This window comes from Anoplopoma fimbria, chromosome 19 (assembly GCF_027596085.1).
Source record: "Anoplopoma fimbria isolate UVic2021 breed Golden Eagle Sablefish chromosome 19, Afim_UVic_2022, whole genome shotgun sequence".
NCBI classification, from domain to species: Eukaryota; Metazoa; Chordata; class Actinopteri; order Perciformes; family Anoplopomatidae; genus Anoplopoma; species Anoplopoma fimbria.
Window position 1 is genome coordinate 18,572,136 of NC_072467.1, and position 27,842 is coordinate 18,599,977.

General features: G+C 38.2%; 3 protein-coding genes across 3 annotated transcripts; 2 read left to right on the forward strand and 1 right to left on the reverse strand.

Annotated features, from left to right (window-relative positions):
* Nucleotides 1–150: 150 nt before the first annotated feature.
* LOC129107825 (tyrosine-protein kinase CSK-like) lies at nt 151–13,080 on the forward strand. Its single transcript, XM_054619390.1, has 13 exons — nt 151–590; nt 5,896–5,993; nt 6,104–6,217; nt 6,385–6,497; nt 8,150–8,369; nt 8,924–9,017; nt 9,140–9,205; nt 9,623–9,722; nt 9,827–9,917; nt 10,005–10,078; nt 10,642–10,837; nt 10,948–11,034; nt 11,462–13,080. Exons 2-13 carry the CDS (start codon nt 5,979–5,981, stop codon nt 11,645–11,647), a joined length of 1,356 nt encoding a protein of 451 aa, XP_054475365.1. The 5' UTR covers nt 151–590; nt 5,896–5,978; the 3' UTR covers nt 11,648–13,080.
* A 954-nt stretch (nt 13,081–14,034) lies between these two features.
* adal (adenosine deaminase-like) lies at nt 14,035–19,003 on the forward strand. Its single transcript, XM_054619290.1, has 10 exons — nt 14,035–14,185; nt 14,293–14,423; nt 14,595–14,655; nt 15,344–15,431; nt 15,535–15,616; nt 15,807–15,933; nt 16,100–16,180; nt 16,259–16,397; nt 16,466–16,566; nt 18,812–19,003. The coding sequence occupies exons 1-10, from the start codon at nt 14,141–14,143 to the stop codon at nt 19,001–19,003; spliced, it is 1,047 nt and encodes a 348-aa protein (XP_054475265.1). The 5' UTR covers nt 14,035–14,140.
* On the reverse strand, nt 18,768–27,625 carry nat10 (N-acetyltransferase 10). Its single transcript, XM_054619289.1, has 29 exons — nt 27,471–27,625; nt 27,111–27,236; nt 26,897–26,988; nt 26,615–26,786; nt 26,381–26,503; nt 26,236–26,297; nt 26,033–26,147; nt 24,855–24,962; nt 24,541–24,674; nt 24,351–24,444; nt 24,161–24,259; nt 23,930–24,066; nt 23,329–23,453; nt 22,952–23,102; nt 22,585–22,681; nt 22,352–22,468; nt 21,994–22,095; nt 21,832–21,906; nt 21,613–21,729; nt 21,353–21,486; nt 21,212–21,260; nt 21,026–21,122; nt 20,824–20,931; nt 20,569–20,741; nt 20,203–20,322; nt 19,996–20,094; nt 19,814–19,887; nt 19,640–19,720; nt 18,768–19,560 (listed from the first exon to the last, which is right to left on the reverse strand). Exons 2-29 carry the CDS (start codon nt 27,222–27,224, stop codon nt 19,416–19,418), a joined length of 3,114 nt encoding a protein of 1,037 aa, XP_054475264.1. The 5' UTR covers nt 27,225–27,236; nt 27,471–27,625; the 3' UTR covers nt 18,768–19,415.
* Between the last annotated feature and the right edge of the window lie 217 nt (nt 27,626–27,842).

Here is a 27,842-nt window from a genome sequence, read left to right on the forward strand (position 1 = left end):
TTGTGGACTTTTTGTGAATATTAATGATCAAATTCCCCCACTAAAGTTAATTCAGTGATCTATTTTTAACCAGACTTGTTTCTTATAAACGCGCATGTGCAATGCAAAATCAAGGTGGGGCAAAAACTTGAATTTTTCAGAAGGGGAAAAGGAGTGGAGCAGTTTGAAGTAGACTCAATTGGTCTGAATCGCATTTATTTCATCGCTGCGACATTTCAAGTTATCGCGTTTTTTTATTCTCACTTGACCTTTTGCTACAGAAGACCCGTCGAGACTGCAGCAAAACGTTTTAGAGAAAAAAGTTCTTTCTTTCAGAATTTTAAGCGACTTTTCCAAATGATGTTGACAGGAGACGCACCAACAACAGTCTGAGCTGGTTTTATTGAGATACTTTTGGACTGCTGAAGTTTCGGGTCACCTGAGGCAGATCTCACTTCCTCATCGGGACTTTATGCGCTTCGACATCAACTGTCGGTTATTTATTTCGTGAATGGGAATTTGTCTGCTGTGGATCAGATGAAAACGCACTAAGGACTGTAGCCAGATCACCTGTTATTGCCTCAAACGTATCGGGTTTTGCCTGCAAACAGGTAAGAGTTTATGTTGAAATGGAGCCTTTGCTTGTAGATACATTGAAGCTGGTTCATCATTTCTAAAATAGAGACAAACGGCCAGCTTGTTCACTTCCGTTGTCTTGTTGTACAGTAACACCTCTACTAATGTGTATCAGAAATCATTATAGTTTGTGACCTGTGTCAAGTAGGTACAATCAATTATTATATAATGAGTGTTGCTCTAAGGGCTTTATAGAAAAACAAAATAAGGCTTAGTAAAAATGTCATTTCCTTATTTACATCCTCCATCAAACTTCTACATCCTCTGCTGCTTTTTGGGGTGCATAAGCTGCAGCATGCAGCTCTCAAAGCTGCTCTGTAATGTAAATGTTATTGACCATTAATCATTGTATTCTGCTGACTCAAGATGATGCATCGGGACTGTTTCAGAGCCTGCAGCAGTTTTTTGTTTTTTTGAAACTGTTACTGACCTTGCAAAACTGGCTGCACTTGCAGGAATGTGTAACTTGCAGATGTGTTGTTATTAAATGGTTTACTATTGCTTTTTCTCCTTCAGTCTGTCATTCGCAGAAAACACATACAAAATGAACAAGCCACCAATGAACGAAGTGCAAAACAGTTCAATGGAACCAGTAGGTTTTTTGTCAGAGGGAGGAATTGAGGACCTCTTGGGTTTGTTTTGGGGTGAAGCCCTGTTCTGGCTCTCTGAAAAAGGCTGACGCAAGTCTGGTGCTGCTTGGCAAAGCCTTGGGGCTTCTTCCACGGAGGATTCTTCTTTTACAGTGTAACAAAACTGTAAAGAAGGATGGAGCTTATGAAACATGCTCATGAAACCACAGCATACTGCTACTCTGTCATGTGTCAAGCATGGCTGCATCAGCAGAGCAGCATTGCATGGTGTGCATAGCACCTCGGCAAGGAAGTGTCCGTTCACTGCTCAGGCATGGCAGCTTTACCTTACATGGTGTTTTTTTGATATGTTTACTTAGTAAAAGCCTCAATTACGGAAAGTGGCATAAGTGTCAAGGCCTTCATTGTGTTGTTTGAACTTTGGACGGGAGTAAAATGCAAAGTTTACTGTTGTGACTGGATGCCAAATTAAGGGGGATTTCCCCCTGACCGATAACTAATGATTTTCTCATCCTGGGTTTGCTCTTCAAGGTTCATTTTCATTTTTATTGATGAAGAACAGGAAGCTTTCTTACGTGTATACCAGTATGCTTTCATAACTTGCATTACTTAGCCTCACATGCAAACTGGCCGTCATTGAAGTGATACAATGACGGCTTGTGCTGCAGGGCTTACCACCGGACTCGTACTTCCTGTCTTATATCCTGCAGAGAGATCTCGGTTTCAGTGAGCAGTGCTGCTGCACCAGAGTCCAGCTGTTGTGCTGAAGCCAGAGGGGATTTCCTCCTCTGAGGTTCCTCAAGAACATCTGCAGGCTGTCAGAGCCAGCTGGGTGAACTGTTGGCATGTCATGCACTCTTTCTCTTTCTGTACATTTCTCACCGCTCGGTGAGTTGGTTTGTATATTTGCCAGATGAAAGCTCGGGGACATGGACAAAAATCATTGTTTCCTTCTCTCTGCACTTGGCCGTGCCACCCTGCTGCTGCAAGGGTGGTGATAACAGGGCAGCAGCATCAAAGCAGTTGCATCCTGAGGCTGGAGGGTCAGCATGAGGGGCAAATTACCCAGCCCCCCCTGCTGCAAATAGAGGATGGATACAGGAGCACACAGTCAAAATCCTACTTAAGTAATAGCACAGAAGTACTTTCAGCAAAGTACACGTAAAGTTCACTTTACACAAATGAATGGCCGCTGTGACTGTATTATTATAACATATTATTTTATTAGGTCGTTAATACTGGTGCATCGATGTGAAAGCAGCATTTTGCATAAATGAAACCGTCTGGTGATGTTTTGAGGGCAAACGTCTCTTTGGTGGAACTGCTAACAACTCATAGACATCTGAAATGTGACAAGGGGCCCCAAGTAGATACTGCTTCTTTGTAAGGGGTCATGACCCCAAACAATTGGGACCACTGATTACATTTTTACCAAGGCGTTTTATTCTATGATTTTTTTTACACGTTTTGTTAGATCTTAATCTTAAATTTAACTAGCTGTCAGATAAATGTTGTGGAGTGGAAAGTGCAATATTTCCCTCTGAAATATAGTGGAGTAGAAGTCTTAGTAGAAGAAGTTGTCCAAAATGAAAAAACTCAAGTAAAGTACAAGTACATCAAAGTTCCACTTAACTACAGTACTTTAGTAAAAGTGCTGTGTAGCTTTCCACGACTGAGAAATAGACTGAGATCTATTTGAAGATGGCCCTGTTACTCTTAAGGGTCAGATTTCAAACACCAGTGCATGATGCTGTTTTTTGAGTGACACATTTGCAGATCTGTCCACAGGACCTACAGACATCCTCACTTCACTGTATCCCAGCAGCTTTTGCAACACCCTTGCATGATCAGCATGTTCACCTCTACAGATAGAGCAGGGTGTGGCAGATTTAAACAAGACCAAATGAGATATTTCTACATTCCTGTCTTGTCTTGCTTTGTGCACTCAGGCTGCCACTGATTTGTACAGTTTAGACTGTGACTTACTTCCACAAGACAAGACAGACAAAACAGAGTGTTGATCAACCAGTTTGGTTTTTTAACAATAGGATTTTCTTTAATGCCAATTATATGCCAAATTGCCCTAAAACAACATCTCTCAATGGGATTTACTAATTAACTGGTTGCAATGGCTGTATCATGGCTGTATCATGTTTGTTTTAAAGAGAATTCACATGATGATAACAGTCACATACAATTCGCAACTCCAGACCTGCAGAACTGAATCATTGCTGCCCCTAAAGCTGTTCACTGGACAGACTGATGATGATGGACTTCTCTATGAGACGGGGGTCAGTAGAAACTCGACCGACTCACAATGACAGCCTTGTCCGCTTCTTGAAAAGAGCAAGCTGTGGTTCCATGTGGAGCTCTCTGGAAATGGCAATGTGACACCATGACAGACCGAGTTTTGTCCCATTCGGCTGCTGGTGGCCTGCTGCTGCTGAGATGCATTAACTGTCCCAAAAGAGAGGAATTAAAAAGTGCTGTTGTGTCTCGGCCTTGGCCCCATTGATCAGCACTTGGTGAGATCACTTTGCTCTTCCACCATCGACAGATTTAGCAAATTCTGTGTTCAGATCGTCCCAAGGTCAATTTCCTGCTTTAAATTATAATTCATAGAGATTTCATTTAGAAGAATGGATCATTTAGTTATGATGAATTATTAGCCACGCTAGTAGCATGGCTCTTGGGACGATATTGACGGTTGGACCACCTCTATGATCCAGGCTGAAACATCTCAACAACAATTACAATTTTTCGCAAAATTCATGGTCCCCACATGATGAATACTACAGACTTTGATGATCCCTTGACTTAACTTTACCTCTAGCAATGACAGCAGGTTGACATTTGGGATGAAATGTCTCAACAACTGTTGGATAGATTAAATTGCAATTTGGCGCAGACATTTATGGTCTTTGTTCAACTTTGGTCTTGCATGTTAAGTGTTGAGATCTTATACAGAGGTAAAAGTACACAATTATTATTATAAACAAAAAAGTTTAAAAGTAAACATACTGACCATGCAGCTAAAATAGGCTCTGTCATTGTAACATTATTATATATTATACTAGTAGATTGTTATTATTGAAACATTTGGCTGCGGAAAAATTTGTTTTATTCATTATTTATACTAAAGAGCACAGTGGTTTCGACCCTGGGGTCGGGCCGGACACAAGATGATTAAAGAGATAGGAGATAATCCAAAATATTTCTTCTTTTTTTTAAACCTTTTTCTATGAAATACTGGATACCTTTAGCCTATCAGGCCTCTAAATAATATGTAAACAAACAAAACTAGAGAGGGGAAAGTCTCTTTGGTTGAACCTCTCATGACTTTCAGGCATTTAAAACGTGTGTTGAAGGGTCACATGGTATGATTGGTTTGGCTTCCTTTGCAATGAGCCTTGCAGCCTCAAAGCACCGCTAGCATGGCTTCGGACTTTTTTTTCTTTTCCTGTTATGACTCTCCGTGCCGTGTGAAATGTCAAAGTGTAACGTAGAAAAGATGGGTTGAGACGAGCCGGTGCAAAATGGGTTTGTCCTTTATGGGTGTGGGAAATGTGTTGAAATAGACAGCTGCAGTGCTCCACGGGTGACAACATCGGTCTCATCCTCATCATACTGAGTGATGACAGGCCTCTCTGGGACGCATGAGAGTTTTTAGTCTCATTTATTGTGTAGAGGCTGGTAATTATTTAAAATGTGTGACAAAGCAGACATGCCAGATTATACTTTCAATAGAAGAAAGATTGTTTTAAAAGGAAGAGCTTGGAGAGTGATATGATGATTTCAGTATCTGAACCCCCCCAACACATACAGGAAGTTGATTGCATAGCAAAAGGCATGTTGGAGGATGTGACCTCATGTAAAGTTGCAGATGTATCAAAGCCAGGATTTTCCCTGAGCTCTGACCATTGAGCCCCACCTCTTCTCCATGGGAACTAATACAAGAAGAGAGGAAGTGGGGTTTCAGAGGAGGATTGAGAGGGGGGGGGGGGTGTTGAGTGAGATTTAATCAATAGGTCATCATTTCTTTATAGAGTTGTTGTGCATGTATCATGGAAACGATTCTCCTGGGTGACTCAGGCCCGAGGTTACGGTCGCAGCGGCTGCTTTATTGACGTCAAGAAACGCTGGGCTGGATGAGTCCTTCGGGTCTGGTCAGATCTCACCACAAGTTTGCATTCCAGCGCTGAAGAGAGCTATCTTGATTCCTGCAAGGGCCAATCATTGGTGCTTTGCACCAGTGTGTGTCCATTTCTGGTCAAAATGAACTTACCATACCATAAAGAATGAAAAGTACAAAGTAGATACAGTTTTATGGTTTTAATTCATCAGTTAGAATATTATTCCAAAATATACTGTATAGTACATATTTCTGAGTTATTATCCATCAACACACAGAATCCTGGTCGTCTTTATGTATTCATGCGTCATGGAAACATTCTGCCCCAGTTGTGAAAGTGTGAGTTTAAAAAAAAGACTTGTTAGTTCTGCTTTCTTTATCAGTGAGTTATTTTTACTGACACTGTCTGTTCTGAAACTAATAGCTGTATGAATGAACATGCGCACCTACACAGCAAAACCACAAATTCACTTTCATCCTGAGAATTAGTTTGTGGTTAAGGGAATATCTTTGAAGCAAGGAGCGTCAAACTGATTAAATTCTGTTTCCCTCTCTTAGGTACTGTATGTGTGTGTGTGTCTATCAGCTCTAATGGTAGCAGCTAGAAAACATCACCTGTGAGAGGATTGAACCACCTCACCATGACAGAGGTCCAGGTAAGATGGGCCTCCAGAGTACATGCTTGTCAAAACTCAGATACACATCTGATGGGTAATTTATGAGACATTTTTTTTTACTAATTAGTGATCTTCCCATGTTCCCGTAGACTCCATGGCCACAGGGCACAGAGTGTGTGGCCAGGTACAACTTCAAAGGCACATCAGAGCAGGACCTGCCCTTCAATAAAGGAGATGTGTTAACGATTATTATTGTCACAAAGGTAATGTTTCGTGGCCTAACTTGTGTTCTTATAAATATAGAGTTTTGCTCTCATGCAACATGTCTGTAGATGTGAAAACACATAGAGGACTTCATGGTTGTGTTTCCTACTCCACATTCATATTTAATTTATTCATTTTTAACCATTTCTGACATTTTGTGTTTCAGGATCCAAACTGGTACAAAGCAAAAAATTCTGCAGGTCGTGAGGGAACAATTCCAGCCAACTATGTTCAGAAAAGAGAAGGAGTGAAATCTGGAGGGAAGCTGAGTCTAATGCCGTGAGTACACAGATAATCATGGTTTACTTGGTTTCGATGCTTAATGTCATCCTTCACTTTCAAAGCAAACAGGATTAGGTTTATGTTTATATGTATTGTCTATAACCCAAAAGTTGCCACTACACTAGCTCTGTGTGGCTTTTACAGCTACTGTTAAAATAGCTTGACTTTGCCCTCTTCCTTTGGCTGTGTGGTCGCTGAAGGCAGATGGGCTATTTGTCGTGGCAGTGACACTGTAGTTATGTGAATGGGGACCACAGTTGGGTCGGGCTGTCTTGTAATTGCAGTGCACTTGTTTCTGTTTCCAGCTCAGCTTTTCTTGAACTTGTGCTGCGTAGTTTCCTGTTGTTTCTTTTCTATATCAGATTGAAGTAATCTCAAATCTCCCCGTTCTGCAACATGACTGGTCTGTGTGTGCAGGCATGAGAGCATGTCAATGAGTGACAGGTTTATTTATTTATAGAGCCCCTAATCACAAAATGATGCCTCGAATGACTTCATGAAGACAAACCTACCAGACAACAGCCACCAGCAAATTGATCTTATCATATGAAATCCTGTTTTTATTATTTTTAAATGTCATCAGCCTTGAATTTGAGAGTAGAATGGTAAAGGGGATTTATGGGCATCTGAGTGGATACAGCATTATGTCTAAGAAATCTTAAATCCCCTGTGTTTCTGTGGAAGAAAAAAATGAAATTACTTTATCTGAGCTTTTCAACATGCTGTTTTTCTGTTTGATATTTAAATGTAACTTGCTCATGGAGCCAGATGCAAATCAATTTACTGTACTTTCTGTGTCCCTTTCTATAATACAACTGGTCACAACGGATAAGCAAATTACTGTAACCTCTACCTCTTGATCCCCAGAACAGTATTTGTTTTATTTGCAATTTGCATCAAACAACGAAAGATGAACATGTCTCAAAGGCTATTGGAAAGAAATTAGCAACACATGCCCAAAATGAATCATTTCCTTAGTAAACGGCATTTGTCCTTCACAGCTTTTACACACTGATATTGTTCTGATTGATAATTGTTAAACAGTCGGAGGCATCCCCTCCAGTGCTGACAGAGTATATACTTATTTTCTTGTAATAACATTTTGTACAACTTAATACTCATTTTGGAGGCTGTTTTTGCCGTGCTGCTAAACTGTATTATACTGAGTAACTGCGTCATACTGAGTGGTGTTTCTTATATTTATTCTATCTTCATTGATAAAAATAGGGTGGACCAAATATTAGAAACACCTCCCTGTATGAGTGTAAAACGGTATATACAACAGCGCTATAAGTGTAGACATGGAAATGACGAATAAAAATAAACAAGCACTGCTCTTAAACAGGTAAGCAGAAAGTGAAAATTATAAACTTCAGGAAGGATGGATTTATTGCAGGACTGTTGCATTACACTGCGTTAGATTTAGATTTGTTTACCGAATAAACTAGGAACTGACTGTACCTGTAATATGCTTTGTTTTGATTAATGCAAACAGAAAGAAGTCTGCAGAGATGATCCAAGTAGATTTCAATCATTTTTTTAATTTTTTTTATTCATAGTGATTAGATAAGTGTTAGTGGTTTCCTTTTTGTCTGGTTGTCTCTTTTATTTTGGATGCCCTGTAACCTCTCTGGTTCTTCTACTCCCAGATGGTTTCATGGGAAGATAACGCGGGAGCAGGCAGAGCTGTTGCTTTACCCTCATGAAACTGGCCTGTTCTTGGTGCGAGAGAGCACCAACTTCCCCGGCGACTACACCCTGTGTGTGAGCTGCGAGAGCAAGGTTGAGCACTACCGCATCGTCTACACCAACGGCAAGCTCACAATCGATGACGAGGGGTACTTTGAAAACCTCATGCAGCTAGTTGAGGTAAGACATTAAAATTTGGTTTTGCTTTATAAATAAAACGAGGCATTTCTATTGTTTGCTCTTGTGCAATCTAGAGCTTTCGTCTACTGTATGTTTGTTGTATTTTCCTGTTTGAGAGCCCCCACGTTTCTGTGCTACCTCATAGACCACATACAGTTCCTGGAACAAGTAATGAACAGGAAGTGTCAAAGAGGAAGACTGAACAGTGCTGAGATGCAGAGATCTAACCTCAAAAGACACCAAGCTCTTTACTGTTAAAATGAGTCCTTTTCCTGTTTAACATGCTTGTTTTGAACAGAAGCATACTCTATACTCTACAGAGCAAAAAAAAGAACTTTGAGTAATTTTAGTCTGATCTATTTGAGTCAGTCAATTGATTATACAGCCCTCTATTGGTCATTATGAAACGCTGCTTGCTGAGTTTTATTGCCCCTAAACTGTGGTGTTTTTTGTCGTATGAAGTTTAATTGAAGCTATGTGAGTGTTTAAACAGGTGGTTTAGTTATAAGCTTAAATATTCCATAAAATAATGCCAGGTTTTGCTTTTTTTGTAGCACTACACCAAAGATGCAGATGGCCTGTGCACCAAACTCATTAAGCCAAAGCTGGAGGAGGGGACGGTGGCCGCTCAGGATGAGTTTTCCAAGGGTAAGTCTCACTTTACAATCCATGCAACCACATCATTTTAGGCTTTTTGTTCTTGCGAAGCATTTATCAGCCTGTTATGTTATGTTCAACTGCATGTTGTCTCCTCTTTAAATGAACAACAGGTGGCTGGTCGATGAGCAGGAAAGACCTCAAGCTACAGCAGGTTATTGGAAAAGGAGAGTTTGGAGGCAAGTAGCTTCAAGTTTATACTGCATAGTACAAGTGACCCGTTTTATTTAATGATATACATATTGTTGGGATCAGATATGTATTATGAACATGCTAACAGGGAATAAAGATGGAGCATGACTGGTTTTATTTCAAAAACTACATTGTGTAAACAAGTATAGGTAAACATTGAGTATTAAAGTTACATTTTTGTGTAAAGATTGTGTTCAAAGGTTTTGATAAAAGTCAAGTAAAAACTGAACTAAATGAAATTCCAAGTACTTAGCTTTTAACAATGAAACATTCCCTCATGCCCCATGTGGTTTAACAGAAGTTTATTTGTTATTTTTGTTGTTGTTTTTTTATCAGGAAGAAGGGTGAATAAGAGTAGACATTGTTAAATGTGAGTTAAATGTTATCGTTTGTGATCATTCCAGATGTCATGGTGGCAGACTATAGAGGCACTAAAGTAGCTGTGAAATGCATAAAGCATGATGCTACAGCACAGGCCTTTATTGCAGAGGCTTCTGTCATGACGTAAGGACATTTTTACATTTTGTCACTTTTTACTTACATGAATAAACTATAATAACTAACATGTTCACCACATTACATGTCTGTGTGCTCCTCTTCTTCCAAAGGCAACTAAGACACGATAACCTGGTGCAGCTGCTTGGAGTGATTGTAGAGGAGAAAGGGAGTCTGTTTATAGTTACTGAGTACATGGCCAAGGTAGGTGGCAGACTGTCTGATAATAATCTTTTTTTACATCTTTAGTACTTTTATAAAGCCGTCACGTGTCTGTTTGTTTGTTTTCAGGGCTGTTTGGTTGACTACTTACGTTCCAGAGGCCGGACAGTACTCGGTGGAGATGCTCTCCTAAATTTTGCACTGTGCGTATGACTGCAGTTTTATACAGTATCTACAATTCTACTGTATTAAAGGTAGACTGTAGAGTTTTTTTTATATGTGCAGCTGTTTTGAAGAGCAGCTCATCAAAAGTGTTTGCATTTTTGCTCTGCATGTCAAACTACTGGACGTGTTTTTAAAATAAACTTGTCGTTTACGTCCCCCGCCTACCTAAAAAATGGATCAATATTACCAAATAAAGGGGGCAAGAACAGCTGTATCATTTCTCTCTGTTTTATGCAATTAGACGCATTGACAATTGTTGATTGTTAGATGTGCAGCAAGTGCAGCAATGCGCCAGTAAAGGAGGAGAAAAAATCATTAAAAGCAAATGTTTCATAGAGTTGGAGATGCATGCAACATATTGTAGTCAAGAGACACTGAATGTAAACTAAGCCATGTTAATTTGAAAGAATCCAGGGTTACCTTTAACATTGTCCGTGTTTTATTGGATTATTAGGAAATTTGTGTTGTTGATCCCAGGATTGAGAGTGAAAAACAAAAGCTCCTTGAGGTTTTGAACTTACAATTTCTTGTCCTTTGACAGAGATGTCTGTGAAGCCATGGAGTACCTGGAAATCAATAACTTTGTCCACCGAGACTTAGCAGCCCGCAATGTTCTTGTGTCAGAAGACAACATGGCCAAAGTCAGTGACTTCGGTCTGACCAAGGAGGCCTCCTCCACTCAGGACACTGCTAAGCTGCCTGTGAAGTGGACATCGCCAGAGGCCCTCAGAGAAAAGGTAAACTGTTGTTCAAAAGGACTGATGCCATGTTGAGTAGTGTGCTTTGCCATGTGTATGTCCCACTGACTGAAGTAAACTCTTGGGTGTGTTTTTCTCTTAATCAATAGAAATTTTCCACCAAATCAGATGTTTGGAGCTACGGTATTTTGCTTTGGGAGATTTACTCTTTTGGCCGAGTGCCTTACCCGAGAATTGTAAGTATCAATATATTTAGGAAAAGAGGCATACAGAACATATTAAGGAGGATTAGGGCTTTGATTTAAGAGAGAGAATAATCAGCAAAGCATTTACAGACTAGATTTGTTCCTATTGCTGTGTTACTACATGCTAAAGGGTAAAATATTTGGTGTAGTTTTGTGACTTTTATCGAACTTAATTCACAATATGTATACCACCTTATATTATTTACTTTGAAGTAATGTACATACCTGAAATAAAGTAACATGATAAAAATAAGACTATAAACTACATTCCTTTTAATGAAAATGTTTTAAGAAAAAGTACTGTATATATTGTGTTCTTTAATGTTTTCCTGTATTTTTAACCAGCCACATTATTCGCCTCATATTGACCTCCATGTGATAACACGTCTGTCTACTAACAACTTTTCCCATTCTGTAGCCATTAAAAGACGTTGTGCCTCGAGTGGAGAAGGGTTACAAAATGGACTGTCCAGATGGCTGTCCTGAAGTGGTTTATAACATCATGAAACAGTGCTGGAACCTGGATCCTGCTGCTCGACCAAGCTTTCAAATGTTGAAGGAGTGGCTACAACATATCAACCAAGGGATGATAAAAAAACAATGAGAATCTCACAGAACCCACACAAAAAGTGACTTTCCTCTTCCTTCATTTTGACCACTTGGACCATAACCTAGGAGGAAAAAAGTGATTTCAAAAGACTGCTCTTTCAAAGTTCATGAAAAAGTTTGCTTTCACACATTGTTAATGAACCGTTAAGTAAAACTGTCAACATTATGTTTCTTAGCATCATCCCTCACCTCAGGTTGTTTAAACTGCAGTGACTCTTAACTACTGGTTCAGTTGCTCGAGTGAGTTTTTCTGTTCTCGGTTATCAAGAGTGAATGATTAATTGTCATATTGACGAGTCTTTCCTTAGAAAACACCGCTGCCTCCGAGCCACAGTGCCTTGACCTTTTTTAATAGATATTTTATGTATTTTATGTTGATATCCTTGGTCATTTTGGTGGCATTATTACATTTTACAAACATGTAGAAAAGACCGTAACATAATTTGACTAAATTGATCGAATCCATCATATCCGTTTAAAGAGGAGAGCAGTTCAAATGTAGGAAAACAGTTGTGATACACCATTACTTGCTGTATTTTTACAGCTTCCAGGTACACCTTTTTGGATGAATGTTGAATAATTTAGTTAAAAGGATTAAGTTTAAATAACTTTGATTATGCAGCTTCAATTTTTTCATTGCCATATGATTTGAAATGTGTTTTGATCCCTCTATAAGTCAAAAAAGGAAGCACAAGTTTTCACCCTTACTACTGATATAATAACATCATTCAGCTCAGTCATCTAGACATAATTTCAATGTACAGAATTTTCCCTCCAACATCAACAAATATTTTCATTTTTTAATCTTCGGATTTTACCAAATTTTCTGGATTTTGTACGTAATGAGAAACAGAGAGTGTTAATAATTTGATTGTGCTGCCATTTTCAACAATAAAAAAAGAATATATTTTGAAAATTCTTTTCCAATGGTGACTATTTTTAGCATCCTTTCTCATCAATTTGTCAATTAGTTGAAGTACAGCTATTTAATATACGCAATAAACGTGTGCATTAAAGCTTACTATAATGTTCCTCTAATACTGTACTAACAATAAGTACAGTACGAGAACTATTCAGAGTTATTTATACTTAAGGGTATTTTGTTTCTTTCTACTTCCACCACTGATATTTAATGGACTATGATATATGTGTTTTGTTCCGCAAAGAAAATACATAATAAGAGGCATTAGATTAATATATTAAGGTAAAAAAAAAAAAAAAGCTAAAATGTCACATGGCGGGCTTACTTTCTTTAAGCATTGCAACGCTTTTCTTTATTTACTTATTTTATGAAAGATATTGCTGATATCAATTGCAGTTTACAAGCAAGGAAACAATGCCATTAATGGCAAAGCTTCCCTATTTAAGGACAGTGAGATGGTGGCTATATGTTAATTTTCCATTTCTTCAAAATAAAAAGCAAACAAAATTTATATCTGGGAATTTGCTACACAAAATAAAAAAAGAATAAGAAAATAAGAGTCATTGTCTTTATCCTGTTGAAAGAAACCAAATATATAATCTTTGAAGGGAAGGAAAAGCATTGCATAACTTTAGTTTAGTTAGTACATTTTGAACTGCTGAAGTGAGACTGCAAAGCCTTCATTTAAACAGTGGAAGAAAGTGGGAAAAAAACTGGATGAAGGTCTGGATGCTTCTTCACCAATACTTTAACTTGAATAAGGTTGAAGAAGTGTCCTTCAAAGTTATTGATAAATATTAACCTGACAATCACTACATATAGATATTTAAAAGAACATATACACAAACTAGTCTTTCTGTGATGAATAGATGAACAGCTTACCACCTACTTTGGCATTGTTTTCACACCAAGAAATTGTGGAAAGTTTTGCAGATTTGTTATTAATTATTTTATAATAGATATGATAATGATGTTGTATAATGTGAATTTAAAAGAAATATAAAAAATATATATATACAGTACCAGTCAAAAGTTTGGACACACCTTCTCATTCAATGGTTTTTCTTTATTTAATTTTTTTTCTACATTGTAGATTAATATTGAAGACATCCAAACTATGAAGGAACACATGTGGAATTATGTGGTAAACAAACAAATGCTCAACAAACCAGAATATGTTTTATATTTTAGATTCTTCAAAGTAGTTGAATGAGAAGGTGTGTCCAAACTTTTGACTGGTACTGTATTATATTGCTATGTTTCCCTGAAGGATTTTTCTCAGCGGAACAATATGTGAACCTACTTTCTAACTCGACCTACAGAAAGGCTGTCATGACACTCTTTTGTTATTCTTCTATATGTAAAACACCTGCACACAAAATCTGTACTGTGTCATTTTGTTTAATAAAGAATAAAAACAAGCGGAACCTTGAGGAAGGGAATGCACTGAAAAAGGGGGACTCATATCCGTGTTGCACCCTCTAGTGCAACAGGAAAATAAAGACTGAAAACAAAGGAGAGCTGACAGAGAGCAGCTCACGCATTAACCCTTTGTTCAAGTTAGAGATGGAGAATGAAGCGGATGTCTTTTATCGGGAGCTGCCAAAAGTGGTGAGTCACAAATGTATTGTTACATCTTTGGAAGAGAAAGGAGTCTGAAGAGTTTAAGTGTATTTTGTATAGTGTGTATACATGATAACGTCAGCGTGTGTGACCAGGAGCTTCACGCACACCTGAACGGCTCCGTCAGCGTCACCACCATCGAGAAACTCATCAGCCGAAAACCGCATCTCAACATCGAGCATGGCATGACTGCTATCGGGAAAGGCCAGCGGAGGACCCTGGATGAGTGAGTGTAACCTATAAAAAGATGTTGTTGGCATTAGATTTGTTTATTTGTGTGTGCATTGGTAAACAAATGAAGTGTTGTTCATGCAGACAATAGTAAAGTGACAATGGGAAGAGGGTCTTTTGTTAGACGGGTCAGCATCATAACAACATGGCGCCTGTGTGTCCGCAGGTGTTTTCAAGTCTTCAAGGTCATCCATCAGCTGGTGGACACAGAGGAGGACATCCTGATGGTGAGTGTTGACAAATAAAATTGGCTCTGCTGTCTTTTATATACACAGTACCAGTCAAAAGTTTGGACACACTTTCTCATTCAACTACTTCTAAAGTATCTAAAATATAAAACATATTCTGGTTTGTTGAGCATTTGTTTGTTTACCACATAATTCCATATGTGTTCCTTCATAGTTTGGATGTCTTCAATATTAATCTACAATGTAGAAAAAAATAAAAATAAAAATAATGAAAAACCATTGAAAGAGAAGGTGTGTCCAAACTTTTGACTGGTACTGTAGATTAATATTGAAGACATCCAAACTATGAAGGAACACATATGGAATTATGTGGTAAACAAACAAATGCTCAACAAACCAGAATATGTTTTAGATTTTAGATTCTTCAAAGTGGTTGAATGAGAAGGTGTGTCCAAACTTTTGACTGGTACTGTAAGTCATTATAATACCACCTAATTTATAAGTTAATTATATTTTGTATTAATCATCTGATAGTAACTAATGTTATCAAATAAATGGAGTACAATATTAACCTCTAAAATATAAAGTAACATCAAATGTTATTACCCAAGTATATTTTAGATTCTTCAAAGTAGTTGAATGAGGAGGTGTGTCCAAACTTTTGACTGGTACTGTATATATTTTTAACAGAATATCAGTGACAGGTGTTTCTTGTCTTTATCCCCAGGTGGCCACAGATGTTATCAGGGAGTTTGCGGCTGATGGTGTTAAATACTTAGAGCTGAGGAGCACACCAAGGGAGGAGAAAGGAACAGGTAAAGATGTCAACATGGAAGCTAATATTTTTACAATGTGATTCAATGTCAGGATTGTATCATCAAATTATTAGGCTAACAGAATTATTGTGTTTTCCTTTAGGATTGACAAAAAAGAGTTATGTTGAAACTGTCATCAAAGCCATCAAACAGTGTAAAAGTGAGGGATTGGACATTGATGTCAGGTAGGCAGAGTCTGTATTATTTCAATTTGCATCAAGTTCAGAGATGTATCTCAGCTGTGTGAGATGTAGCATTGTATGGCAGACTCCTGCCACCATCATTTACTAGTGATAAAACCACCAAAATACTGCACAGTGTTCGAGTGTTGACCACAGTAGTGCACGATTTTGAATATAACCATTTGTCTTGAAGGTTTTTGGTGGCAATTGACCGCAGGAATGGGCCTGAAGTTGCCATGGAGACGGTGAAGCTAGCTGAGGAGTTCATGCTGTCTTCTGACGGTTTGGTGTTGGGACTTGACCTCAGTGGAGATCCAATGGTCAGACAATATTTCAAAATAAATGCATCATGAAGCTTTAATTCTTACAATTCACTTCATACACAAGAGTACTTTTACTTTTAAATCATGAAGTGGGTTTTTGGACCAACTACATCTTGATTTTGTCACAATACATCCTAATAATTAATGTACTTTTCTTCTTAAGGTTGGCCATGGCAAAGATTTACTTCCTGCTCTGCAGAGGGCCAAGAACTGTGGACTGAAGTTGTCACTGCACCTCTCAGAAGTATGACTTTAAACTTATTCAATATCTGTAGTCACATTATCTGTTAGTGATCTGACATTACAACTAAATCTGTTGCAGGTACCATCACAGCTGGAGGAGTCAGATTTGCTGTTGAATCTTCGTCCAGACAGGATCGGTCACGGCACCTTCTTGCATCCTGAAGTGGGTGGATCTCAAGGTCTTGTTGACAAAGTGGTGACGAACAACATACCGCTGGGTAAGAGAGAGAGCAAATTATTATTATTTGTGTGTTCGCAGTAAGTTGACTAGGTCTTTTTCTTGTAGAGCTTTGCCTGACATCAAACGTCAAAGGACAGACTGTACCATGTTACGCCAAACATCATTTCAAGTACTGGTACCAGATGGGGCATCCTTGTGTGATTTGTGTAAGTTTCCTTCCATTACACCTCACAGTCTGTGATTTGTTACCTTACTTTGACATGTAAAAAAACATTTTGTTCACCTGAAAATCTAATGTCATACCATTACTATACTTTAACATTTTTATGACCTACAATAATATCCTTTTTTACTGTAACTTTTTATGGCTTACTCTACTATGGCTCTTTTATGACTTAATTTTCGACATACTATAATCTTTATATTAAGGAATTCATTATTAGGACGTACTATACTTTTTCTTTTTTATGACATATCATACTGTGAATTTTTATAGCATAATATACTATAACTCCTCTCTATTACGTTTCATATCAAAATATACTTTGGCCTATTATGACATACTGAAATATGATCTTATGATTTTTTTTTAACATACAATGCAATGTGTTTTTCTGACTTTATTTATGACATACTATACTATGATTTCTTTATGGAATTATACTATGACTTTTCTTCTGGCTTTTTGATGTACTATACAATGACTTTCTAACAACATATTATGTTATTATTACTTTTTTTCCCTGGCTTTTTCAACAAACAATACTATGACTTTTTTATGGCATTGTTATGACATATCATACCATGACTTTTTTAATGGTTCTATATACTATGACTTTTTATGACATACTTTACTATGACTTTTTATGACGCAGTATATTATGAATATTTGACATACTATGCTATGGCTTTTTTATGGCAAAAATATACTATGACTTTTTATGACTTTATATATGACATACTATTATATGAGTTTTTAGTACTTCATTTATGAAAAATAATACCATGACTTTTTTCTGGCTTTTTGACATTTTATATTCTATGACATGTTATACTATGACTTTTTTATGACATACATACACTATGACAATTTATGACTTTATTTATGACGTATTTTGATAAGACTTTTTTGACATACTATGCTTTTTTCCTGGCTTTTTGACAATCTACTATATATATATATATATATATATATATATATATATATATATATATATATATATATATATATATATATATATATATATACTATGGCTTAATGACTTTATTCATGATATTCTATACTATGACTTTTTATGACTTTTTCAATATACTATACTATGAATTTTTATGACTGACGAACTGTAGCATGACTTTTTTTGTGTCATATTATACAATGACTTTTTTATGACATACTATTCTACGACTTTTTTTTAACTTAATTTATGACATATTATACTATGACTTTTTTGACAACCTTTAGTACTAGTTGTTTTTTTTTTTTTTTTACTTTATTTGATATAATAATGACCTTTATGACATTCCATACTATGGCTTTCATGGCATGCTATAGTATAACGTTTTTATCTAAATCAATGACATATTATACTATTTCTTTTTATGACTTAATTTCTAACATAGTATACTATGGCTTTTTGACATACTGTACCATGATTCTTTTATGACACACTATACTATTACTTTTTATGACTTTATTCATGGCATACAATAATATGACCTTTTTGACATACTGTAATATGGCTTTTATGGCATGGAGAGACTTTTTATGACCAAATTATGACATACTTAACTGTCTTTTTATAACTTAATTTTCTTTTAACATACTATACTATGACTTTTATGACATATTTTACTGTAACTTTTTTGTCTTTTTCAACATACTATAATAAGACTTTTTTTTTTACAAAATGTACTATGATTTTTTAGGACTTTATTTATGACATACTATAATATTACTTTTTTCTATCTTTTTGACATTTTATATACTATGTTGTTGTAAGACATACTACACTAAGACATTTCATGACTTTATTTATGACTTTATAAATGTATTTTGACAAACTAAACTCACCTTTTAATTACATATTATAAACCCTTTTTTGACTACATTTATGACACTTTCAACATCCTGTACTATGACCCTTTTTCTTTCTTTTTTTACATATTTTACTATGACTTGTTATTACTAAATTCATTACATACTATTTTTTTGTGACACAATATAATAGGTCTTTAATAGACATACTACACTTACTTTTTATGGGATACCATACTTCTATTTTTTTAATGATATACTTGGAATCTTTTTATGACTTATTTTCCTTTAAATATGCTGTCTCTCTAAATTGACAGGGTTTATTACATCAGGGGTTCTCAAAGTTTGAATGACTGAAATGACACTTAATGGTTAAAGTTAACCATGATTCATGTTTATTCTTTATCACATTACAGACTGATGATAAGGGCGTCTTCAGTACAGACTTGTCTCAAGAATATCAGCTGGCAGCTTCAACGTTTGGTCTCAGTCGTGAGGACTTATGGAAACTCTCCGAGCAGGCCATAGACTGTATCTTTGCACCAGACACCGTGAAACAGCATCTCAAACAGAAGTGGGTTGCTATAAAGCCTCAGGTGTTTAAGTGAACCTTTCAGTGGAACCTACAGCCAACTATATACCTCAAATTTCAGTTTGATACAACTTTTCCATAACGTTTTTTTACAAGAAAACACTTAAAATACCGCAGAAAATGTTTGTAATAACTGAAAGTAAATTATATCTATTTAGTACAACAAGTGTTTGTGTGTTATTTTCTGCTAATATACAGAGTCTGTGCAATGTTGAACACATCAAATACAAACAACAAACTTGTCATGACATACTGTAGAAATGCAGATGTATCTGTAGAGAATGTAAAAAAAAAAAAAAAAAGGCTAAGGATAAAAACAATACACATCTCAACAAATATTTCAGTCTTTCGGCTGCGCTCCAAATTACAGATCATGTTGATGCTGCTTTGTGCCCCCACATATGTCATCAACGCAGCTGTGTTTACAGTCACGCCATCTTCCCAAATTTGCCATGCTTGTCCTTGCTCTTCTTGAATTTGCCGTGTTGCATTTCCTTCTTTTTTACTTTCCCATGCTCAGGAGCCCCATTGTTTGCTTTTGCGTTTCCCCCCTCATACTTCCTCTTCTTGTCACTGTTGGGAGTAGGATATCATTACAAACATGTTTTTACAACAAAAACACTTTTGCCAAAGATCCGGAATAACACGTTACCTCTTGATGCTAACGATAGCCGTGTTTCCTGCTTTCTTCAACACCTGGTCCCATTCGTCATCATCTCCACGGATCTTGTACCTGTAAATACAAAATAAATAATTATAGCTGCAGTAAATATTGCCCAGTACATTTTAAATTCATAATGCTTCATACAAATAACCTCATACTCACTCTTCCATATCCATATCCTTGACTTTCTCTACATCCTGCTTGTGTTTCTCGTCAAACTCCTTGGCTGCTTCATCCTGTTAATAACAGATTAATTCTCGCATGAGAAGTTGAAACCAGCAAATGTTTAGCATTTTTGCTTGTTTACAACAATTTTGATGGTCAATGTATTGTTTGCCAAATACCAGATCGTCAGTAAGGCTTCTGACAGTCGGCTCCATGGAAACGTCTTTGGTAGTCGCCATCTGTGCCTCAATGGCTTTTTCTTGGACGCTGGTGAAGACCTAGGATAGTAAATGCATTAAAAGTATTAATGTAGTTGCAATAGTGTTATAGGATATTCTTTATATCATGAGGATAACAATGGATTATGTCTTCAAGAGTGAACTTACCTGTACAAATTTCCGGATCAGACGGTTAAAGAGTCCCATTAGCTGTGAGCTTGGGAGTTCAATTTCCTTTTCCAGCTGATCTACAGATTTGTGCTGTAAGCCGATACCCAGCAGTAACGCCTAGAAAAAACCCCAGAGACAATGGTAAATGGACTTGTATAGAGCCTTTCTAGTTCTCCGACCACTGAAAGTGCTTTAACACTACATGTTCATTCTTACACTGATGGCAAGGGCAATCAGGACTATCTAACCATCAATACACTGCAGGGAAAGCCTACAGGAGCAATTTGGGTGTCTACCAATGAGCTACAGTTGCCCACAATCAACAACTACCACAATAAAACTGTGGAGGAAGGAGGAACTTACACACTGTGCGGCAGAGAGAGAGACGTCACCGAGCTGCTTGAGGAAAAACATGCGAGCCACTGTGGGGATCAGGTCCATGATGAGGTGGTAGTCCACCATGCTCCTCGAATACAATTCCAGACGTTTGAGGTCATAGGGGCTGAAATGTGATGACAGCTCAGAGCTAGTCAGAACTGTGGAGGTCAAAGGGAAGTTAGATCAGGTCTATGAGACGCAGAAGAAATCTAATGAGGTTAGTTAGCAGAAGAGTCTTACTGCTCGTCTTCTCCTTGGACTTCTTGTTCTGCAGGATGCTGAGTGACATGCTTGGATGGAAGCGGCTGAACTGGTAGGAGAGGAGAGACAGGAAGCGCCGACGGAAATCTAAAGAAAACAAAAACTGTTCTGTCAGACTATTCAAAAGTTTAAACAAACCAGATCTCGAGAGGTAGTGCAGGAAAACGTTGTGGAAGTTCACCTTTCCAGAAGGCCGACAGCCACTGGCTCTGCTCTGTGGCTTCATCAGTGTTCAGCTCCTTCAGCATCACAATAGAGTGCTCTCCTGTCAGGTCATTCTACAGACAACCACATACAACAATAATTACAGCATGTGACAACAGCACCATGTACATAAACATACTAGAACATTACTTTATATACTTACAGGGGTTTGTCTTAAGTAGACTGGAGTAAAACCGGCTTTCCTCCAGAACCTGTCAGGTTGCAAAAATACATTTTTAACATTTCTTAAATCTGCAAAAATATCACTACCCCCTTTCACTTCTGCATATTCAAGGAAACTAACTTGAGTAGCTGTGTAGTGAGGCCAAAAGAAACTCCTAGATAGTCCAGCCTCTCTGCTCTCCTCTCACTCAGCTTCAGCAGCAGAGGAGGGAGCTCCTTCCGTGGAGTGATCACCTCCTCCAGCAGACTGACAGCCTGGACAAGAGACAACAACAAAGCCAATGTTTAATGTAACCTCTAAAATGTGCTTTTACTTTAGTTACATTTCATGTAAAGAAATGGTGTCTTTTAAATATAGCTGAATACATTTAATTGCATTACCTCACTGCTGACAGAGGTGATCTCATTGGGATTTGAGTTTGTGCTCTCATCCATGGTGGGAAACTTGCCCTCATAGTACATCTGCAGCATTTGGAGAGCTCTGGAGCCGTAGCCCATCTAGTGGACAGGTAAAAAAAAAAGAAAGAAAATACAGTTACATACAGTACATCCTGGTTAATTAAAAACTGGGCAAACACACTGAGGCACGCTAGCTCTCACCCCTTGGTAGTCTGGATTTACAGCAATTCGCACAACTCTGGCTCCAGAGAGGCTGCCAAAGTCCGGGTCTTGGAACTACAAAGAAAGGAGCAGAGGTTTTTATGTATGTTTGAAAACGTGAGCTGAAACGATTTTGTAAAAAGATTTATGACCAGTGTGCACCTGTTCTGACACCGTCCAGGGAATGAGGTCACCAGAGGCCTTTTTTCCTCTGGACAGACTGTTAAGGATGGACTGCCGAGATATTTCTCCCTCCAGACACACCTGAGGGACAGAGAAAAATGTATACAGCAAGTCAAGTCAATAAACCTGACAAATGGAAAAGATCAGATAAAAGCAAAAAAGACGTAGAGGCTAAAATTGCTTCTGAATGCTTGATGTGAATCAGGCATGGCTGATTTGGTGGAAGACTTTCCTCTGTGGTAAGACGCAAATAAGTCCCAAAAAGTTCAGAGGTTTGCTTTTAAATCAATGGAATGGCCTTCACTCTCGTTTCATGAGAGGATCTGGAGTGTCTTACCTGCACCACAGCGAGGACCTCAGGCAGTGAGTTCTGCGTGGGAGGAACAGGTGGCAGGAGACAGAAAAGGTGATGGGCCGGAGCATCGGACAACATCTGCAGGTCATTTGGTGAATTCTGGACCCAAGAAATAATTTGAGTGAATTAAAAACAAGGATGACTTAACACTATGAAAATGACATTACGCTCCTTGAGGAAAAGCAAGTTATGTGAATACAAACTAATAAAATCACCTTATAGTGCGATGCCACGTATAGGGCCATCAACCTCTGCAGGAAAGCCTCTGATGCTTTGTGGTAACAGAACAGCGTGTCTCTGTTCACATAATAGCTGATACATGGGGATTAAGGACAAACACAGAAGAAACTAGAACTTGATTTGGACTTGCATATTGTGTTATCAGTCATACAAAATTTCCTAAATAATCATAGTATAGTATGTTGAAAAAAGCAAGATAAAAGGCATTGGTTAAATATATCGTCAAAAAAAAGCACCATACTATAGTGTGTTGAAAAAAAGCCTGGAAAAAGTCATAGTATAGTATGTTGAAAAAGTCATAATTAAGTATTTATAAAAAAAAAAAAGGTGCATGAAGGATACAGGTCACACGTCTGCGGCAGTGGGCAGCCAGAAATGAGCCGGGGTATGTTCAGACAGTCCAGACAGAGCAGGTCATTCAGCCACTTCTCGACTGCATCCCCTGGAGCGTACCGAATAGACTCCTGAAGAGAAACCTCATGGAGAGAGCGAGCTGTGAACAGAGACAGATAAACAAACGACAGTCAGTCCAGCCATTTTCTGCCATTTGTTCTGGGTCCATCCATGTTACTCTCACTCGTGGACAAGACACAGAGACACTTTAACTCATTTGATTCGTGCAGCAACTCACTCCCAACCCTGAGGTAGCAATCCATCGTTTTCAGAGAAACATGGCAATTACAGTTACATATATATAATAAAAACACTGAGATATTTACCGGCTGCTAGCCTCTCTGTGGTGACGCTCCTGTTCTCTGCTGACATTCTCTGCTGACTGTCGGCACTCTGCTGCCTCAACTGCTGAATCAGTTTGAGGGAAAGAGAGCGCCCAGTGCCTTCATACCTGCAGAGATGAACGACAGAAGAAATGCAAATAGCTTGAGCTGAAATGAAGAAGCAATTTAAGAATCAACGGAAATATTAACTATTTCAGTAACTGACTTGCAGCTTTTCAAGTGTGAATATTTGCTTATTTGCTTAGTTTTCTATTCTACTAAACTGAATATATTTGGGGTTTGTGCTACTAGTTAAACAAAACAAGCAATTTGAATATTTTAACTTGGGTTTAGGAAACTATGACGTATATATATTTCTGAATTTCTGACAATATATATTTAAAACAATGTATCGAGAATGATAATGAAAAAAAAAATTGTATCTTGCAGCCATACAAATACTTATAAGTATTGCTTCGACATCACTGGTCATGAAATCCATATTGCTCAAAATGAATTTCTCCAAATGTCTGTGTGTAATCTTTTAGGACAAAAGTAATGTGGCATTTGATAATGTGCATATCATCCAGAAACTATTACTGACCCGTTGATGGTTGAAGCCATGAAAACCAGATAAGGCCCCAGCAGCTTCTTAACCAGAGGAAGAGGGATGGCTGCAGCCTCATCAATGACCAGCAGCTCAGCCTGGCCAAGCTTCACTGCATCACCTGGGTGAATGTACTGTGGGTCACATGAACAGGAAGGTCAGATATGAGTATTTCAATAACTACTGGAAGTAACAAGAAACAGAGAACAGAGGTCTGGTCTTGTTTACCTGAATTGTCTGTCGGTGTTCTTTGAAGATGTTCACCCGCACCACAGCTTTGTTGAAGTCTGGATTCAAAGACTGGATGATTTCATAATCAAGATGCTCCTACAAAACCAAAAAAAGGGAGATGAACTGGTTTGTGCGAACAGCATGAATGCAACGTCGCAGATGAACAGAAGAATATCAGGCAGCCTACCTGATACTGGAGAGCATCAAAGCCTTTGAAGATGAACTCAAACATGGTATGGAGGTTGTCCGGGCTCGGCGAGGTTACAAAGATATTGGAGTAGCTGTAAGGAACATCAGGCCATCATTAACAAAAAATGTAAGACAATGTAATTGACAAAACTGATATATTTGTATGACATCATAAAACTTATTTGTACCCAAAAGCCACAGCTCCGGCGACGGCCAGCCCCAGTGCTGCAGACTTGCCTCGACCACGGGCAGCAGTCATAGTCACGGTGCTCCTCAGAGTCTTCTCTGAGATCGCCTCGATGAACTTCAGCACTCCTTTAGCCTAGAGGACGATACAAACCATGAAAGTTATTAATATTACGGCTACGGAGGTGTAATGTCTATGGAACAATGTTGGGATCTGTTGGTGAAGTGTTGAAAGTTAAAATCGTATTGGTTCATTCATTGGAAGTTATACTTTGATATATAAATGTGTAAACGCTCTTTAGTGAGAGGTCCTGACCTGGTCCATGGTCTTGCAGCGTTCCACCAACACGCCCACAGGCTGAGTGTCCTGAAGAGACTCCTTCAGATCCTTCAGCTCTTGTTCTCGTGGAGACAAACCATCCTCCTGAAGGGGACGAGACAACGGGTTAGAAATCAGGGAGCATGTAGCCGACAATCATGCAAACTTTATTTATGTACCACTTTTCAAAACAGAAGTCAGTACTTTTGTATCTTAAAGTGAACAGGCCTCAAAATATTAAACTGGCAAATCATTTACATTGGCTCCCTATAAGCCTGGCTTTAACAATGCAATTGTGTCTGCCACCAGGCACGATCTCCCTGGTAGATGAAGACTTAATTTATGGCACAAAGGCAGTGAGTCAACCATTCGTAACTAAAACAGAATGAGGATAGTGATTTTCTTTGCCCCGGTAGCTACCTTTAGCTATCCCTGTTACCAAAGAGTATCAAAGCAAGTTTTTTGAAGTGACTGTCGCTATTAAAAGGAGATGGCGGATAATGGAACAACCAAAGTAATTGTGGAAAACAAAATGCAGTGTGTCCTGTACAGTGTTGCTAATCATTTTCCAATGAAAATGCCTCAAAGTTGCCAGATGACACCATCCATAGATTTGCATTTGAAAGGTTGTCAATTGACACTTCATACACTTTTTAAATAAAGAAAAATATTTTGTTTCTGCATTGGTCATGGAACAGCCAGAAGTCTCCTGGCGGAGACCTGAGGATACTACAAGTAGTAATAACGCATTTAAAAAGAAGCCTGAACAGTTAATGTTGGTACGATAATAGTTACATTTTTGAAAACATGACTTGAAGCCAGTGGAGAGAAGAAAAAAATATGTGTAATGTTATGTATGTTATGTGTAATTTACATTTGTACAAACAAGCAGTGAAGTGGTGCAAAATAAATGACAAGTGAACAATGCCACAGCTTCCTTGAGCCCAGGACAACTTCATTAAATATCTTGTTTTCTTCTACCAAATGTCCAAAACCTGATGATATTTACTTTAAAATGATATAAAAGAGAGAAAAGCAGAATATTCACATAGCCCCCTGGAAACAGTAAATCTTCTTCATATTTGCTTGATAATTGGCTTAAACAGCTAATTACTATTCTCTGTTGATCAACAAATTGATTGAACAAATAATTGTTTCTAATCTGATATAATTACCTGAGTCTTTGGAGGGACAGGCTTGATGTTTGCCATGTGGCTGGAGATCGGCAGGACGTTGAGTTGGTCGTCAATGACAACACAGTTTTTGCAGGATGCAAGCGACAGAATGAATCTAGAAACAGTGTGCCAAAAGGAATAATTATTGTAAAACTGTTGGCTCCAAATGCACCAAATTCCATGAAAGGCAGAGGAGCACCTACCTCTCATTGAACCTTCCCACCACGTCCTGATGAGCCTCTGTCCGGTAACGAGAGTGTACGTCCTGGATGAAAACAACCAACCTTTATCCTAAGTCGAGCAACTAGAGTTTGACATGTATGGAGATGGAACAGGTTATGGACTTACCATAGTCATAGTGTAAAGCTGCTTGAGAGAGTTCATCGTCCTTAGCAGAATCACCACTATACCACCTCCTTCTACGGTCTCAACGGTTCTCGCCAAGAGATTGGGAGTGAGGGCTTCAAAGTCCTGTGTGTCACAAAAAACAAAAGAGCTCACGGGTCAAATACATTTAGTCTACAGCAGTTGGTTCCCAACCTCTGTCCTCACTGGTTTCACAGCCGGCGAGGAGTAACTCACCTGCAGGACGCACATGCCGTATGTGTTCCCCAGGATCTTGTGCGTCTCGTTGTAGTAACAGTATCGGATGTTGGTGGCAGCGATGAAGAGCTCAAATGGGTCATCCTGATTCAGATTCAAGGTGCCAGTTTTTATCTTCTTCTGCAGCTGTCTCATGCGCTTCTTCCGATTGCTGTTAAAATACATTTTTGGACAAATCAAACACTCTTCTCCTTTTTTGAGACAATAAATGGCAAACTGTTATATATACTGTTAATCTCAGAGATGAGTTTACACACAGACCTGCTGAATCCCAGGTCTTTTTTGTAGCACCATAATACAGAAGGCCGTGCTCTGACGGTTGCTTTAGACAGCATGTGATGCAGAATCACAACCTGGATGAGAGACAGATTTTATTGGTTTGCTTCACCATGTAAAGAGACTTATGTAAACATTGATTGAAAGCTTATTGAAACTGTAACATTTGCACGAGGAGATCAGGGAGTGGAAGGATTACCTGATCTCTCCCACGATCTCCCACCACCACAAATATGGTTCGATGTTTCAAAGCGACTCCATTCTCTATCTGGACACGAATCCTGTTGTCCACCTTCTTGCGGACTGTCGCCATTGTTCACTGCCACTGAGAAGAAAAAAAAACATGTAGAAGAAAACATCAGTGTGACATAAAAAGTTGTAGTAGCACCAATAAAGTTATGTCAAACTGAAATGGAAGGAAGGATTGAATGGAGCTAACTTGCTGCCAAAACAAATGGAGAGTTGATGGCAGCAAGAAAACCAAACTCTGTCTCAACGTTAGTTAATTTATTTATTTATTAATTGTTACAAACACTGTGTTTTTAATAATCATTATTACCTTCTGTCTCACGCAAAATGCTTCTTTTTCAATCTTCAATTCAAACAAGTCCAGGGCTGAATTTACATCCAAGCCATCATGCTGTTGATACACTCACGTGGAGACATCAGTTCATGGAGGACCCCGAAGTGTGACGTCATATCTGCGCGACTGTTTCCGTGCCTGAGCCGATTCTCTCCCTGAATGTAGTCTGCCAGGTGGAATTATCCACAACCGAGATAAGATTTAACCTGCAGCTGTCTTTATAGTTGGTTAACCGGCTAAGTGATGTTTCAAGATACTTTGTCAGAAAAAATAAACGGTTATCATGTTTAAAATCTGAATATGTTGTTGGTTTCCTTTGTTTGATAGGGAGTGAAACATGGCTTGGGT